The 18,142-nt window shown below is 45.5% G+C and overlaps 1 protein-coding gene across 1 annotated transcript; it reads left to right on the top strand.

Moving 5' to 3' along the window:
• Window positions 1-6,358: 6,358 nt before the first annotated feature.
• On the top strand, window positions 6,359-16,575 carry SNU13 (small nuclear ribonucleoprotein 13). Its single transcript, XM_049884506.1, has 3 exons — window positions 6,359-6,474; window positions 13,143-13,263; window positions 15,363-16,575. Exons 1-3 carry the CDS (start codon window positions 6,472-6,474, stop codon window positions 15,623-15,625), a joined length of 387 nt encoding a protein of 128 aa, XP_049740463.1. The 5' UTR covers window positions 6,359-6,471; the 3' UTR covers window positions 15,626-16,575.
• The last annotated feature ends 1,567 nt before the right edge of the window (window positions 16,576-18,142 follow it).

Here is an 18,142-nt window from a genome sequence, read left to right as displayed (position 1 = left end):
GATCTGGTTTTGTTCTTCGTTTTGTCATGGTGACTATACATAACAAAACACAGGCCTTCTCAGCAATCTGTACGTGTACAATTCAGTGACGCTGATTACATTCTTCACATTGTGACACCTTCCTCACCAACCTTTTCCAAATCCTTCGACCACCATTAGTATAAACTCAGTGCCCCCTAAGCAAAAACACCCCGTCTTCCCAACTGCTACCCTTGGTAACCATTCATAAGCATTGGTTTCTGTGTATTTGCTCGTTTCATCTAAGTGGGATCATACAGTATTTGTCCTTTGGTGACTTATTTGGCTCAGCATGACGTTTTCGAGGTTCAGCCGTGCTGTGACGTGCATCAGGACGGCCAGTTTCTAAATGTTCGTTCTGCCTCACAAGCATGATGGTGAGCTTAAGGCCAGCGCAGGAGACCCATGCGATTCCATACGCAGGTCATGTCATCTCATCATGTATAGTGGGATCCGTAGGGTTCCATACAGGCAGAACCAGTCTCAGCTGTTAGAGGTCAGCACAGGCGTGGCTGCAAGACACTCAAGGGGGTCCTGAGCTGCAGGTTGTGTTCAGTTTCTTAATCTGGCTGCTGTACATGGATATCTTCAGCTTGTGAAAATGCATTGATCTGTACACTGATGCTGGTGTATGTATTTTATTCTTTGATTAAAGGAAAAAGGTGGCTCGCTGCTTCATAGAGAACTGGCAATGGCTGGCGAGCGAGGCAGCAGGGACTAGGCTGTTGCTACAGTCCAGGTGAGATGGGACGGTGGCTCTGCCCAGGTGGGATGGTGACGTTGGGAGAAGTGATGAGATTTGGGATATGGTTTGCAAGTTGAGCCGATAGGACTTGCTGATGGGTTGAATGTGTGGAATGAGGGGAAAGGGGGAATCCAGGGTGGCTCCTGGGTTTGGGCCTGGGCAACGCTCTCCCTGACCAGTCTGAGTTTGTCCAATGTGATTCATCCCCGGGACTCTGGTCATTGAACAGGGGTTTGTTTGTTTTGCATAGAGAAAAGTTTATTAGTGCTTACTAAGGGCTAGGGTGATGAGGGGAGCTCTGGTGACGCAGTGGTTAAGCACTTGGCTGCTAACCGAAAGATCAGCAGTTCAAACCCAACAGCTGCTCCATAGGAGAAAGATGTGGCAATCTGCTTCCATAAAGATTACAGCCTTGGCAATCCTATGAGGCAGTTCTGTTTTGTTCTGTAGGGTTGCTGTGAGTCGGAATCAACTCGACAGCAACAAATTTAGGGGGAGGAAGGAAGGGGAGTTATTGCTAAAGGCGTACTGAGTTGCTATTCAGGGTGATATCAAACTTCTGGAAATTAATAGGGGTAATGGTTGAACAACATGATGGAAGTCATTAATGTCACCGAACCACACACCTAAAAATTATCAAAATGGCTTTTTGCTATATATGTTTTACCACAATAATAATTTTTTAAAAAGGCACTATGAGAGTACGTACTCCTCTCAGGACGATAAGTTGGGCTTAGACAACTTAAATATAGCTTGTGTTATGATAGGTGTTGCCAAGGTTGTAGTTCTCAGAGAACAAATCAAGTTAAGCAATTCTCTAGGGAGGAAACATTTCGTTCTCAGGGTATGCAGTTTTGGCAGTAGTCAGCCAAAAGACACATGCACAGGATACAGGTTTTTTTCACTGCCTTGAATTCTGCAGATTCCTGGATTCGCTGTGCATCAAAGGCACTTGCATTTCATTTTTCTGTAACTGACTTTTTTTGAGCTGTGGTTTCCTTCCCTTTCACTAAGCATATCACTTTATACGTAGAGCTCCTTCTAGTGGTAAAAGGAGTCATTGCAGACTATGTTGTTAGGTGCTAGCGAGCTGGTTCCCAACTCTTAGTGACCCTATGTACAACAGAAAGAAACACTGCCCAGTCCTGTGCCATCCTTGCAATTGTTGCTATGTTTGAGTCCATTGTTGCAGTCACTGTGTCAACCCATTTCACTGTGGGTCTTCCTCTTTTTTGATGACCCTCTTTTCCAAGCATGATGTCCTTCTCCATGGACTGGTCCCTCCTGATAACATGTCCAAAGTATAAGGGGGTTGTAAAAAATTATCCTTTTGAGGGATAGTACAGGGTCTTGGAGCCCTAGTGGTGCGGTGATTAAGATCTTGGCTGCTAACCAAAAGGTTGGCAGCTTGAATCCATCGGCCACTCCTTGGAAACCCTATGGGGCAATTCTACCCTGTCTTATAGGGTCACTATGAGTCGGAATCGGCTAGAGGGCAACGAGTTTGGTTTTTTGTTTACAGGATCTTGAGGGAGCCCTGGTATGCACTGGTTAAGTGCTTGGCTGCTAACAGAAAGGCACAGGGCACAGAACCAGCTGCTTTGTGGGAGAGAGATGTGGCAGTCCGCTTCCATAGAGATTACAGCCTTGGAAACCCTATGGGGCAGTTCTACTCTGTTCTATAGGGTTGACTCAATTGCAGTGGGTTTGGTTTTGACAGGGTCTTGGTAATGAGTGGCTGAGACAAACACAGTGCTGAGGGAAGTAGGAAGGCGGTATTGGGGCCCCCTCACCTTGATGGCCTTCCTTAGGCTGCGGCGGGTCTTGTTGACCTGGTGCCAATAGTGCTGGGCCTGCCAGATCAGAAAGAGGCAAAGCACAAGTAGGTTGCCGAGGCACCGAGGGTCCCTGCAGCTGCCATTTTGGGAGAGCAGGCTCCGCACTGGCTCCCACTCCGGACCCTGGAATGGTCCCACCAGGGCACAGGCGCCCAGCAGTGGCAGCAACATGGCAAAGCATTGGCCAGGCAGGTGGTGTTGGGGAGTTGAAGGGCAGGACCTGTCTGGCTGACCCAGACAGGTTGGGGTGGAGTAGCCTCCGCCTCATAGCACCCTTGTCACTGAGGCCACCTCACAAAGGAGCATGGTGCCCCCGCCTCAGCTCCAGCCACTGGGCGTGGGTGCAGGTGAGAACAGTGTTGGCACACTGACCAAAAGGGGTTAAGGGGAAGACAAACTTGTTGTAAAGATCCCTGTCCTCTGGAGTGAAGAGATTAAGTTTCTACCATGTATGATGGGGTGATGTACCCTGTGGTCTGCTTGATTTCTTTCTTCCTGTGAGTGCTTTTCATCCATTTGTCCATCTGCTTCTCCATTATCAAAAATTTAACCAACACTGTATTGAACAGGGAGTCCTGGCGGCTCAATGGCTAAGCACTTGGCTGTTAACTGAGAGGTTGGAACCGTGGAAGAAAGACCTGGGGATCTACTTTCATAAAGATTACAGCCGAGAAAACCCTATGGGGCAGTTCCACACTGTCACATGGAGTTGCTCTGAGTCGGAAATCAGCTCCACGGCACCCAACAACAACGTTCTTGTTTGACCACCCAGCATCCCTTCCTACCGTATCCTGATTTCCTGTTGAGGAATTACTTTTCCCATCTCAGGAAGAGTGTTGGTGAGAGAGTACATGTTATCCTGATGACTGTCTTCCACCAAAAAGTTATATTTAAAATGCTGGGTAACTGAGCAGGCTGAGGCATCGACCGATAAGAATGGGCCAGGCCTTAATCCTTCAGTTGTTGGATGGTGAGTGGTCCCTGGGGCCCCGGGGCAGGGGCATCAGCTATTTACCAACTGTAGGACTGATTCAGCTCTCACAGTCAGCTCCCCTTGAACCTCTGAGATCCATTACAGAGTCTTCATCAAAATCTCTTTTTGGTTGCTTGCCCCCAAAGATCCCTAAGTGAAACAAGTCCCTCCTTTGTGAGAGGCATGCTGCCAGGACAGTTATCTAAAGTGCCCATGGTAGCTGCAGGCCCTGCTTTCATTGAGCTCTCAGTGTGCGTGGGAAGGCAGGACTGAATCAAGACAAGGCAAGTGAGTGCTACAAAGGACAAGTACTGGGGCTTGTAGGAACATCCAGCAGGGGCATTTAGCCCAGTCTAGGTAATCAGGAGGCTCCACTGGAGGGATAGCCACTAGGAGTTAGCCAAGCCAGGACAGTGGAGCAAATCACTCCCAGCAGAGGGTGACAGGTCAGTTTGGAGAGAATGGAATGGGGTGGGTTTGCAGTAGCAAAAGAAGATGGGTGGGGCTGTAATATGGGAGTAGGGTGGGAGAGTACTGGTGGAGAGGGCACTGGTAAACCATGGCAATTTAGAATTCAAGAATAAAAAAACAAACAAACAAAAAAAACAGTTGCTGTTGAGTCAATTCCAATTCATGGCAACTCCACGTGTGTCAGAGTAGAGCTATGCTCCACAGGGTTTTCAATAGCTGATTTTTTTGGAAGTAGGTCACTACGCCTTTCTTTCAAGGTGCCTCTGAAAAAAAACTCAAATTGCCAACCTTTTGGTCAGCAGCTGAGCACATTAACCATTTAACCACTTGGATAGTAACAAAAGGTTAGTGGTTCTACTGCTCCCAGAGGCATCTTGGAAGAAAGGCATGGCAATCCACTTTCAAAAAACTCAGCCATTTGAAAACTCTCTGGGGCCTAGTTCTACTCTGACACACATGGGGTCACCATGTGTTGGGATCAACTCAAAGACAACTGGTTTGGTTTTGGTTTTCTATGGTAATAGACAAACTCAAAGACAACTGGTTTGGTTTTCTACGGTAATAGACAAATTTCTAAAACAAATTGATCCTGAACATATGTCATCATATATTAACTTAATAGGCAAGGGACTTACCAAGAAACAAAAAGATGGACTGGTTCTGAGAGAACATGGAAGTTGAATTATTATACAGGTGGGAAACAAAATTCATCAGGTGCTTAGGTAAAGTGTACTGTGTCATCACTTACGATCATAAAAACATCTTTCCATATCAGTTGTTACCGAGATCTGGGATATGATGGTCCAAGAGGCCAGGTAGGCAAAATTAACAATGAGAAATTGTTATAAAAAGACATCTAAGAAGCAAATGTTAAGGACACATCTACGGCTGTAAATTAGAATGTCTCCTTCCCCAACAGTGGTGGCTGCTAAGTCCGGTTGACATGGAAACATGAAACAGGATCCAACAGAGCTGCGGAGCAGGGTCCAAGTCACAGGTTCTATCCTTAAACAGGAGCTATCAATGGGCATTTCTTAATTTGCAAACAATGTTTTCACAAGTCATCTCAGATTTACATGAGGTGAAGTTTGATGGGGACTCTTTAATGGAAAAAATGTTTGGTTGTGGAGCCAGTTCAAACCCTTCCTGTTGTCCCATCCCGTAATATGATAAAGCAGAGCAAACAGATATGATGGAAGTAACCGAAGCCAGGAGCCAAAAACGCCAAGGTCCAGTTCTGGCTCTACCACGACCTCACTCTGTGGCCATGGACAAGCAGATTCCCCACTTTGAGCCTCAGTTTCCCCATCTGTAAAATGAAAGGTTTGCATTGCATGATTCCCAAGGGTCCTGCCCGGTTTCAACTTTTCAGTTTTCAAAGGCATTAACGGGAACTAGCCCAAAATGTCCTAGTTTTGGCTTCAACCAAATAGTAGAGGTATGAGAAAGGCCAGAAGGATCAGAGAGAACCTCTTGGATGTAGTGAGGCATGAGTTTAACCCAACATAATGGAGATTCGGAGCAGCAAAGAGAAAAGGGCGAGATGCTAACCATGAGAAAGAGAGGTCATAAGACATCTCCAAACTCAGCCTGACACAAGCTGAACCCCCATCCTCCAAACCTGCTCTTCCTCTTGAATTCCCTGCTCAGTGGATCCCAACTCCACTCCCCACCAGAAACTTTTACAAAACATAGCTTTAAATGAAGGGAAACATTTAGGATTACTCATAATTATGTCAATACACTTCCCTCGCTGGTGTATTTAGAACGATGATTTTGAAAGCACAACAAAAATGTGTTTATATAAAAAAAAAAAGCCAGCAACGGAGTGATGACACCATTGAAACCCTTTGTTTTAGTGCATTTTTTTCTTCTAATGTTTAACTCATTGTTTCTTCCTTTAAGTAGAATGATAATGCTAGTCGCCATGGAGTCAGCTCCCACGCATGGTGACCCCAAATACACAGAAGGAGACGTTGCCTCGTCCTGTGCCATTCCCATGATCACATTCGTAGGGTTTTCATTAGCTAATTTTTGTCTGTGACCACCAGGCCTTTCTTCCTAGTCTGTCTTAAGCTGGAAGCTCTGCTGAAACCTGTACACATGGGTGATCCTGCTGGTATTTGAAAAACCAGTGGGATAGCTTGCAGCATCCTAGCAACAAGCAAGCCAGGGGCACCACAAACTGACAGGTGGTAGAGAATTGTAACAGCTGAAAGCCGCTCCCGACTCGGAACTGACGCCGTTTCTGCGCCCACGTCCCCCGACGGGCTGCGATGTCCGCCACGCCACTGTGACGTTACTTCCGCTTCCTGGTTTGCGCGGCCATTTCTGCTCCTCCGTGCAGCTTTCCGGCGGAGGCGAGCGCTTCTGCTCAGGCTTTGGCCGCGTTGCTCCAGGAGTGACGAGACCGCGGAACCGCAGCCATGGTGAGTGCGTTCGCTGGGCCGGGAATCGAGAGACTCGGGGTCGGTTTACTCGCTGGCCTGTCGGGGGCCTAAAACGTGCGCCCCGTCGCCCTCCCGGCCCGCGGTTGGGGCTCCGGCAGCCCAGGCTTAGAACGTGCGCCGTCTCGTCCGCCCGGCCCGGGGTTAGACTTCATGCAGCCGCGTGATCCCAGCCGCCCGGCCCGGGGTGAGAACTGGGGAAGCCCTAAGTGCCTAAGCATTAGTCGGGGGCATACCTGGGCTTCGGGGAAGGAGACCAGACCACGTGGGGGAGGGTAGAAAGGCTGACGGAAGAAGCCGGTTCCACCCTTTTTCCTTTTTTTGGTATCTTTTTTCTAAAAGATGGCGTGGAGCCCTGGGGTTCTGTCAGACACCCGCTCCCATGGCTGGGGTTCCCGAGAGGGAGATGTTCGTGGTTGCCCCTGTCCCTACCGCGAGTGACACGTGCTGGGGAGTAAAGGGGCGTCTGAAGCGGGGGAAGACTGGAGTGACTTGGATTCTGGGCATGGGGAGCAGGAAAGTCCCTTGCGAGGCGGCGGCTCAGAAATGAGGCCCTGGTGGGACCACGTGCGGCTCCATTAAACTCTTGTAATTAGTCGTCGAGGGAGAGTTGGAAACCGGGTATCCTGGTTGTTAGTTTTGGTTGGCACTTGGAAGGGAAGGAAGTGTTTGCAAAACACTTCATGATGAGGTTTAATCCGCTTAACGGGGCTCCGGAGCCCGGCGAGACTGCCCCCGGTCTCGCGCTCCCCCCTCCGCAAGTTAAAAGCTTGTACTTGGCCGAGCTTAGAGCTTGAAGTTTACAAACCAGCGCTCATCGTGCTGTCAGCTCTGTGAAAAGTTCTGAAATCAGACGGTCTCAGGTCGAACTTCGCAGCAGTTTTCCTCAACTGTAAAATCGTGTTAACAGTGCCTGAGAATGTTGTGAGGATTAACTGAGATAGCTAATGCATGTTAAACATCTGCTCCTGATTTCATGGTCTGGTGTTAGATTAGAACCTTGCAGGGCTGGGCTGTCTGGTGTCCAGGGAGACCAAACTAACCAAGCTTAACTGAGTTAGGGGTATGATTTCATTCGTTCATTTAATTCTGCTCCTAACTAACACATGAGAGAATTAAAAGGTGAATGACTACACTAAGCAAGTTTCACTTAGTATTTACAAGCTAGGCAGTTTGGTTTTAAAGTTGAGCCTGACTTTATTTTTTTAAGTGAATTAATATGGAAACAATAAGGTGAGTCCTCTTTAGTGGTTGTCCTGGCTCCGGAAGTGTACCCGTTTTTGCAGTTACTGTTGAGAATTGAGCATTCTCCTTTCCAGAGATGAATTGTTGGAAGCCACGCTAGAAATAAGTGGCTTTTTTTTTTTTTTGAAGTGTGCGTGTATAAATAAAAAAACCAAAAACCAAACCCACTGCTGTTGAGTCAATTCCAACTCATAGCGACCTTATAGGACAGAGTAGAACTGCCCTACAGGGTTTCCAGGGAGCGCCTGGTGAATTCAAACTGCCGACTGTCTGGTTAGGAGCCGTAGCTCTTAACCACTACGCCACCAGGGTTTCCGTGTGTGTATGTATATACATATATATGTATATATATATGAGGAGTGTGTGGAGTTAAAGTGTTGTTGGGTTCTTTATGGTTTGGGAGGAGGTATTCAATTTTGATCAGTTTAAGGATGCGTTGTGATTTCTCAGGTAGCTACCAAAAGAACAAACATACCAAACCAGTAGAGGGGGAAATATTAAAAAAAATAACTCCAAAGGAAGGAAAGAAAGAAAAAGAAACAAGTGGGACAAATAGGAAGCACAAAAGGGAAGATTTGAACCCAGTATATCAGTACTTAAATACAGAGTCTAAATGCTTAAGATAAAAGACAGGTTGTCAGTTTAAATTAAAAAAGAAAAGCCCAATTATATGCAGTTTACAAGAGATCCGTCTAATACGTAAGGATACAGAAAGGTTGCAAATGACAAGAATGAAAATAGATGCTAATTAAAAATAAGGTGTAGTGTAGCCTATATGGAAACTCTTGGTGGTGTAGTGGTTAAGAGCTATGGCTGCTAACCAGAAGGTCGGCAGTTTGAATCCACCAGGCGCTCCTTGGAAACCCTATGGGGAAGTTCTACTCTGTCCTGTTGGGTCGCTATGAGTCGGAATCGACTCAGTGGCAATGGGTTTGGGTTTTTGGGGTTTTTTTTGTAGCCTATAAAAAAAAAATTTTTTTTTTTATATAAGTATCAGAGAGAGAGAGAGATTTTAAGGCAAAAGGCATCAGTAAAAATGGAGGGTGGCTACAAAATATGGTACAAATAAGTGAAACTGACAAGTACAAGAAGGACAAATACACAATTGCAGAGATTTTTTTAAATTGTGTGATTGATACATCATGCAGACAAAACGTGAAATAGGGGATTTGAACAATGCTGTGAATAAACTTGATCTAGTGGACATAGGGGATGTAGTAAATGAACGCTGCAGGCAACAACTATAGAAGACGCTTTTCATGCAAGGAACGTTATGAAAACTGGCCACCTAGTAGGTCATGCAGGAGCCCTGGTGGTGCAGTGGTTAGGCGCTTGACTGCTAACTGAAGGGTTGGTGCTTTAAACCCATCAGCCACTCCGAGGGAGAAAGATGGGGCAGTTTGCTTCCATGAGGATTTACAGCCTGGGGAGCCCTGTGGGGCGGTTCTACTCTGTTGCTATGAGTCAGACTCGACTTGATGGTAGTAGGTTTACAGGCTATGAAGCAAGTTGCAATACATTTTAAAAGACTGATAATAATACAGACCATGTTCTCAACCAAAATGCAAATAAGTTAGAAATAAGAAGTTAGGGTTTGGAGATGAAGGTATTAAATAACTCATGGATGAAATAAATTATAATGGAAATTGGAAAACAGAACTGAACAATAATGAAATTATCACATACCAGAGCATGTAGGATACAGCTGAAGCATTACTTGGGCCTTTAAATGCTTGTGTTAGGAAGAAAGGACTAAGAAACTAGGGGGAAAAAACAACCCCAAAGAAAGAAAAAGGAAAGGAAAAATCAGAAGTAGAAATTACTGAACTAGGAAATAAACTCTTTTGTTATAGAATGGACAAAATCTGATCATGCTTTGATAAATTCTCTCCAGTGAGACTGAGCAAGAAAACATACAAACAGGCAGTAACAGACATGAAGACAAAGAAGAGGGTATTGTGAACAATCTTTATGCCTACAATAGAACTTAGATAAAATTAACAGCTGCATGAAAAAATAGCATACCAAAACCGATTCAAGAGACAAACTGAATAATAAAGAAAATTAAGTCAAAAATTTTCTAGAGATAAATGATAAGAACCCTAGGTCTAGCTTTTTTTTTCCCCCTAAGTTTTATTGGGGTAGTTTACATGTCATAAAGTTTACCCACTTAAAGTATACAATTTATATATATATATATATATTTTTTTTTTTTTTTTTTTTTACAGAATTGTGCAACCATATTTACAATCTAATTTTAGAATATTTTGTTACCCCCCAAAAGAAACTTTGGCGCTCCTTGGAAACTCTACAGGGCAGTTCTACTCTGTCCTGTAGGGTCACTATGAATCAGAATCGACTCAGTGGCACTGGGTTTTGGGTTTAAAAGAAACTTTATACCCCTTAGCTACGGGATCCAGCAAAATGAAATTAAAAAAAGAAAATTTGACCTTTTATTGGAAAGGGGGGTTGACCTTGAGAAGCTGATTCTAAAGCTATATAACTAGAAAACCAAAGGCATTGCTATCAAGGCAATTCCGACTCATGGCGACCATATAGGACAGAGTAGAACTGGCCCATATGATTTCCAGGGAGCAGCTGGTGGATTCAAATGGCTGACCTTTTGGTTAGCAGCCATTGCTCTTAACCACTACGCCACCAGGGCTCCAAAAAGCTAAGCAGAAGAGCAAAGAACTTAAAACATGGAGGATTTTCTTTCCTACTCCAGTGAGGTGCTTCTTCAGGGAACTCCAGCCCTCACTTAGTTCTTTGCCAGCATCCAGGGACTGTAACAGGTTCACCCAGTGCCATGTGTTGGAGAGGAGACCAGGTGTGTTGTGCAATCTGGCCCTGTGATGGCACATCTTCTGGCATCACTCCTACGTCATTTCCGCCTACCTGAGGTGGGCATATATGCGTCCTTACAGTATTGGGACACCACCAAGCAGATATGATGGTGAGTGTTCCCACTGGACAGTCACCTGCGAATCATCTCCGAGAACTACAGTGCCTTGTGCCTTAGTCCGGGGTCCCATCCCAGGGTTATACAGGATCACCACAGGCTAACCGCTTACACACGCAATGGCCATATGGAGGCTGCACCTAGAATGTTTGTATGCATGTGTGCGTGGCTGCACTTATTTTAAAAAAAAAAAAAAAACACTGCCGTCGAGTTGCTTCCATCTCATATCAACCCTATAGGACAGAGTAGGACTGCCCCTTAGGGTTTCCAAGGAGCAGCTGGTGGGTTGGAACTGCCGACCTTTTGGTTAGCAGCGGATCTCTTAACCACTGTGCCACCAGGGTGTTCTCCATATATACATATGTATATATTTTTGTAACAAACACATGAAGGATGAGAAATGAAAATGGTCATCTGGAGAAGTGGGAGTGAGGTGGAAGGAATGAAACAGGCTGCCCACCCAGTTCACTTCCAGTGTGGATTATTTGGGAGCAAATCCAAATGGCATGTCATTTGATCCATAAATATTTCAGTACGTATCTCTAAAAACAGAATTGTTAATATAACCACATGCCCTATAACACCCCAAAGTTTAAAAATTCCTCAACATCAAATAGCTAGTATTAGAATACTTGGTATGTCTCCATTGATAGGCCCCCCCCCCTTTTTTTTTAGACAAACTATTTGCTGAAGAAACATGGTCCTTCGTCCTATAGAGTTTAGCGCAGTTTTAATTTGAGTTATCAGGTTTGGAGTGTTGGTTAACATGTTCTTTTGTCTTCTGTGTTTCCACTAGGCTGAAAGTTGAATATAAAGGCTTGACCAGATTCTTTTAAGACTACTCGATCCTAGGTGTGTGTTCTTCACGGACTGTGATCATGTGGTGTCTGCTTGTCTTTTGTGGTGTTAGTAGCTGTTAATCAGTGTCTGGATCCATCAGCCGATTAGGTCCCAAAATGGTGATATTTAATTGAACCATTCCTGTGGAAACTTTGGTGGCGTAGTGGTTAAGTGCTACGGGTGCTAACCAAAAGGTTGGCAGTTCGAATCCACCAGGCGCTGTTTGGAAACTATGGGCCAGTTCTGCTCTGTCCTATAGGGTCGCTATGAGTCGGAATCGACTTCATGGCAGTGGGTTTGGCTTTTGGTTTTTTTATTTATTAGGCGAAATAATGGTCAAGAGAAACAATTCATCTGTTTACCTAGTGACACAGTCTGTATAAGAAAGGCAGGATAAATGCTTGTTTAATTTTAGCAGTTTTCAAAACAGTTGATTTACTAGCATAGTTTTGACTTTTAAACTGTAGGTGTTTTATACATTTGAGGCTACATGCTGTATGATTCTAACTAAAGTATTATTTAAAAAAAAAACTAATAGAAAAGTGAAAATAAGAGAAACTCTAGGTTAACACACCCAACTGCTAACTGAAAGGAAAGGTTGGTGGTTCGAGTCCACCCGGAGGCGACTCGAAGAAAGTCCTCATGATCCGCTTCCCAAAGGTCAGCCTTTGGAAAGCACGGCTCTGCTGTCATTCACATGGGGTCACCATGAGTCAGAATCAACTTGATGGCAACTGGGTTTTTTTTAATTCTTCATCAAATCGATAACCACAAGGAAAAGTTAATTTGAATAACTTTGAACATAGTACTCTATGTGACTTTAATAAGAAAAAGAAATTTGACCTTGGTGAGTTTGTTCGTGGTAGTAGTATTGGTAAAACAATTCTGAATTCTGAAACCATTTTGTGGTTCAGAAAATATATTTATGTGTTGGGAACAGGTTCTCACTGAGAGCAGAGGGAGATATGAATATGGAGCGGAGAATGGAGAGAGAGAATTTGGTGCTACATTTTCTGTACCTTATACTTCAACTATGACTCCGTAACATTGGAAATCCAAATTTAAAGATTACCCCGTGTGACTCACACGGATGCTGACTGTGAGAACCCTGTTTAGAATCCATCTGCTGTAGTGTTGCCAGGCATTAGGCTAAGAGAGACAAATAAAAGGACATATAAGCTTTGGTATACATTATTGGACTAAATAATTGCTAACTTAGGTTTGCTGGGTTTTTGTTTGTTTTTTGTTTTTATTTTAAGATCCTAATACTAAATGGAAACCCTGGTGGCATAGTTGTTAAGAGCCGTGGCTGCTAACCAGACGGTCAGCAGTTTGAATCCACCAGGTGCTCCTTGGAAACTCTATGGGGCAGTTCTGCTCTGTCCTGTAGAGTCACTGTAACTCGGAATCGACTCGACGGGTTCCATTTTGGTAATACTAAATATTTCATTTTTCTAAGTGGGGGAGTGGGCAGGCTGGTGTTCAGTGTGTACGTTGGCAGGGAAGCTGGCCACTGTGTCTCACTTGTTGGTTAAGAGTATTTTGTAACTTGTCTGGAACAACTTCTGGTTCATCTTGATTAATGCTTTGATTTTTCCCCTAGACGGAGGCCGATGTAAATCCGAAAGCCTACCCCCTCGCAGATGCCCACCTCACCAAGAAGCTATTAGACCTCGTTCAGCAGTCCTGTAACTACAAGCAGCTTCGTAAAGGAGCCAATGAGGGTAAGGCACCAAAGGGCCCGTGGGAGTGTTAGTGGGATTTTTTAAGATCCACCAATTGTTAACATTTTGCCACATTTACTTCTTTTTCTTTGTTTTTGTTTTCCTTTTGCTTTTTTGCTAAACCATGAAAATCGTTGTAGAGATTTTGTATATTAGCTTTGTGATTTCCCTAGGACCATAGAAGGAAAAAGGTAATAATGTTTTTGAGTGTCTCTGATACACTGGGAACTTTACATTCATGAATCTTATTTAGTTATCAGAAATATCCCCCTTTGGTGTTTTTCAAACAGTAGTTTTTTTTTTTTTAGTAAACTGTAGTAGTACTTCTGCTCAGAGATTATACAGAGTGTTCTTACCCTAACAGATGACAAGTGGTTTGCTGTGGTGGTGGTTGTTAGATGCCGTTAAGTCGGTTCTGACTCATAGCAACTGTATGTACAACAGAACGGAACGAAACATGTCCAGTCCTGCACCATCCTCACAGTCATTGCTGTGTTTGAGCCCATCGTTGCAGCCACCGTGTCCATCCATCTCGTTAACGGCCTTCCTCTCTTTAGCCGGCCCTCTACTTTACCAAGCATGATGTCCTTCTCCGGGCACTGGTCTCTCCTGATAACGTGTCCAAAGTATGTGAGACTAAGTCTCGCCATCCTCGCTTCTAAGAGCGTTCTGGCTGTACTTTTTCTAAGACAGATTTGTTCATTCTTTTGGCAATCCATGGTATATTCAGTATTCTTTGCCAACACCAGGGTTCAAGGCCTCAGTTCTTCAGTCTTCCTTATTCATTGTCCAGCTTTCGCATGTGTACGAGGTGATTGAAAATACCGAGGCTTGGGTCAGGCACGCCTTTTTCCTCAGAGTGACTAAGGTTAAGGGGGTGGAAATGACTGTGCTGATCTTTTCAAATGGAGTATTCAGGGAAGGTCTTTCTAAGAAGGTGCAGTTTGGGCAGAGAACTGAATACATGAGGGTGTTGGGCATTATAGGCTGAGTGCAAAGGGATGCTTGACTTGCTTGAGGAATAGTAGAGAGGCTGGTGTCACTGGAGCAGGTGAGGGAATGAGAGGTAACTAGGAGCCAGGTCACGTGAGACCTCGGAGGCCATCGTTAGTAATTTACACTATTCTCTAAGTGGAGTGGGAAACTACTGGAAGGATTTCAAGCGGGAAGACTGATACGATATGACTTACCCTTATGAAAGAATCACTCCATTTGGAGAATAAACTGTAGTGATAGTAACAAAACTAAGGTATACTTTGCACTTACTGTACGCCAGGCATTATTCTCAGTGTTTATCCTTTCAGGAATCCTAGTAGGTAGAAGTATCATCTCCACGTTACAGATGATGCCACTGGGGGAGGTTAAACATCTCGCCCAAGGTCACATATCTGATGAGAGTGGGAGCCAGCATTTGAACTTGGGCAGTCAGGCTCTGGAGTCTGCTCTTAACCACCACTCCAGCCCTGTGCAGAGTGTGGTCCATGAACCAGTACTTTGGCTGTTGGTATTTTTTTGTTTGTTTGTTTTTTAGAAAACTCTAATATTTATTAAATGTTTAGATTTTCTGAGCAAGGAGTGAGAAGCAATCAGGAGTAAGCAGGTGAGACAGTGCTGTGGGGTATTATTGAACTTGGTCGTAGTGAATCGCCCATGGTGTGGGCTTTACAGAAGTATTGCTACACCGCAGATTGGGAGGGTAAACCCTGATCCTTGGCCACAGCTAGTTTGAGAAGTGCTGACTGCACTGCCAGGTGCCTCTGGGGCCCACGTGGAAGCTGGTGCCGTCGGCCGGGCGAGGGACAGTGGTGACTTGGACACATGAGGCAGCAGAGGAGAGGAAAGAAACAGTCAGATTCAGGGTATGATTTGAAAACAGAGCTTATGGGTTTGGTGTAGGATTTGAGTGACTTAATTGGTGTTTGAATCCCTTACTGCTTTCTAGGGCAACTCCAGAACATAGAATTGCTTGTGCTAGGGGTTCTGCCCAGTTTTCTTGAACTGGTTTTTCTTATCCCTGGAAATTGCTTCATTGCGGCTATCCTGCTTGCTATCCCAAGCCCTACAGTGCCTATTGGACTTATCTCCTGTTCTCTCCACAGCCACCAAAACCCTCAACAGAGGCATCTCCGAGTTCATCGTGATGGCTGCAGACGCCGAGCCGCTGGAGATCATCCTGCACCTCCCGCTGCTGTGTGAAGACAAGAACGTGCCCTATGTGTTTGTGCGCTCCAAGCAGGCCCTGGGGCGGGCCTGTGGCGTGTCCAGGCCTGTCATCGCCTGCTCCGTCACCATCAAGGAGGGCTCACAGCTGAAGCAGCAGATCCAGTCCATTCAGCAGTCCATCGAGAGGCTCCTGGTCTAAGCCCACTGCCTCTGCCGCTCTCCCCACTGACTCCTCCCCAGGGCTGTGTGTCATAGGTTGTGTTAGCTTGTAGTGTTTTCAGCTACTTCATAATTGTTAGATTTTGTAGTCCTGGATGGTTTCTGGATTTTTGTATTTGTTTTGTTTTATAGGCTTTTTTTTTCCCCCCTTCTCTCGTCTGCCATTTTATACCCCCTTTTGACAATGAACTAGTACCCAGTGGAGGAAGCAGCAGTGTGGCAGCCATGTTCAAAGCAGGGAAGGGCCAGGAGAAACCTGATGGAGTCAAGGCAGAGCTGTGCTTCCAGTTTCCGTCTGCTAACTTCCGGTTACCTCCTGTGTGCAGGCTGACAACAGGCGTGACCGAAGTAGACACTGTCCACTTTGCATCCCTTGTTCCTGGCACACAGGACCATTCCTTACGTGTTAAGTGATCAGGGGCTTTCCTTTGCCCTAGGGGAGTGTGGGTCATTTGGGGAGGAAGCTTATGTTTGGTGAGGTTGTTAGGCTCATTTCCAAGCGTCAGTTACTAGTGCACCCCTGCTGTTGGCTTTGGTGATGTGATACTGAGTTCACCCCCGGAGGATGGCAGGGCAGCAGCAAACCAGAGGGAGGTGCTACAGGGTTCAGAGGCAGCCGGTCGAGGGAGCCGTGGGACAGCTGACCTAGGCCCTGAAGGAGTCAAGAGCGGCCAGGGAAGAGGGTCAGCTGGTGCTGGAATGAAGGATTTGGGGAGTGGCTGGGGCCTGCAGCAGAGATGATGGAATCCAAGGAAACTTCCTGTCTTTGGCAACTGAGGATTTCTTCAGTGGACACTTGGTGTCAGCTCTGAGGGCCCTCACCCCTGCTTCCTGCCACAGTGGGGGTCAGATATAGCCTCTCACATGAGAGGGACAGTGCTAATGTGTCATTCATTCTTGTGAACATTCTAATAAAGAAATACATTCATATTCCGGTTTAAAGAACGAGTGTGGCGGCGCCTGATTCTTGGTAGGTATCCTGCTGATAGTACAACTAGAGTGGTTCTAGCGTCTCAGGGCTTTCTCGCTAAGACTGGAAAAGCCAGCAGGTCCCACCAGGGGGTTTCCAGTGTGGCGGCTCAGAATGTCCTGTTCTATAGAGACCTAATCATTGCAGTGTTGCATTCCATTCCAGGCTACATTTGTTGTTTCATATGTTTTCTATCAGGTAAAGCTGGCAACACGGGAAGGGCTGTTAACCTAGAACAGGGTTTCTCAACGTCAGCAGTCTGGGCTGGATAATTCTTTGTTGTGAGGGACTGTCCTGTGCATTGTAGAATGTTTAGCAGCATCCCTGGCTTCTGTCTGCTAGATGCCAGTAGCATTCGCCACCCAGCTCTGACAACCAGAATGTCTCCAGACGTTACCAGATGTTCCCTAGGAGGTAAATTCACCGTAAATTAAGACCTGCTGCTATAGAATTATGGCTCCTAGTAACCCTGGGCACATTCTCGAAGGTGGGGAGACTTGGGAGGGGGCAGTAGTGACCAAAACCACCTGACTCTGTTTTACTTTTTATCTGAGGGTAAGTACAATGAAACATACCTGGGGGACCTCGGAAAGCACCCTGACCTGCTAAGTAAGGCTTGTTCTCTGTCTGCTAGGCTAGTCATTTGTTCAGCTGACTCCAGTGTCATTCCCCTCCCTCCCCAGGTTTCAGGTAGTGCTTATTTTCCTTGTCCATTCTTTTGTATATGTATCTTTATCATTATAATCCAAAAGACTGAAACAGTTGGTGGTGGGTGTCTAAATAGAAAGTAGGGCCATCCACTAGAGCCCTAAGAAGTGGGGTGATGCAGGGGCTCCTGGCATCTCCAGCCTGAGTGTCCAGCCTTCCTTTCCTGTTGCCACAGCTACACTGTTAGCTTTTAAAGGGCAGGGCACCAATTTGTGAGCACCTAATGCCCTCCGCAGCCTGACCTTTGTCTGCCTCTCCAACGTGATGTGTTTTTGCTCAGTGTTCCATATTTTGTTCTGGAATACTCCAAACCCCTTCAGATCCTTTGTACTTGGTATTCCCTCAGTTCTCTCTGCACTGGTGGCTTTCTCCTCATTCTAGCCTTAATTCATGTTATCACTTCCTTAGGGCCTTTCCTTCCTCCTTCCCCTAGCATGTACATTCCACTTTTACATTTTCTGCGTTGTACTTAGTGTCTGAGATTGCTTTCTGACTTGTCTTCCTTAGACAGCAGAACTTGTGGTGCCCTAGCTCCTGCACCAGAACCTGGCATGTGCATGGAGAATGAGTAATTCCAAAAGCCTAGACCAGCAAGCAAGGAGAGAGAGCTACTACTGTCCAGCCGCCTGTGAAGCTGATTGCAAAACTCTGTGGATGAACATTTTATTCTGGAGAGAGAATCCATGGCTTTCAACAGGTCTTAAGGGGTCCTCTGACCCCAAAGAAACACTGGTTAGGAACTACTGTTTTAGAGCAAGTTTCCTGAAATTCTTCCCAAAAGGACCTGTGGTTGAGGAGTATTTTTACATTTACAATGAA

Source organism: Elephas maximus, chromosome 4, assembly GCF_024166365.1.
Source record: "Elephas maximus indicus isolate mEleMax1 chromosome 4, mEleMax1 primary haplotype, whole genome shotgun sequence".
Classification (NCBI taxonomy): Eukaryota; Metazoa; Chordata; class Mammalia; order Proboscidea; family Elephantidae; genus Elephas; species Elephas maximus.
This window is presented reverse-complemented; position numbering and strand designations above follow the sequence as displayed.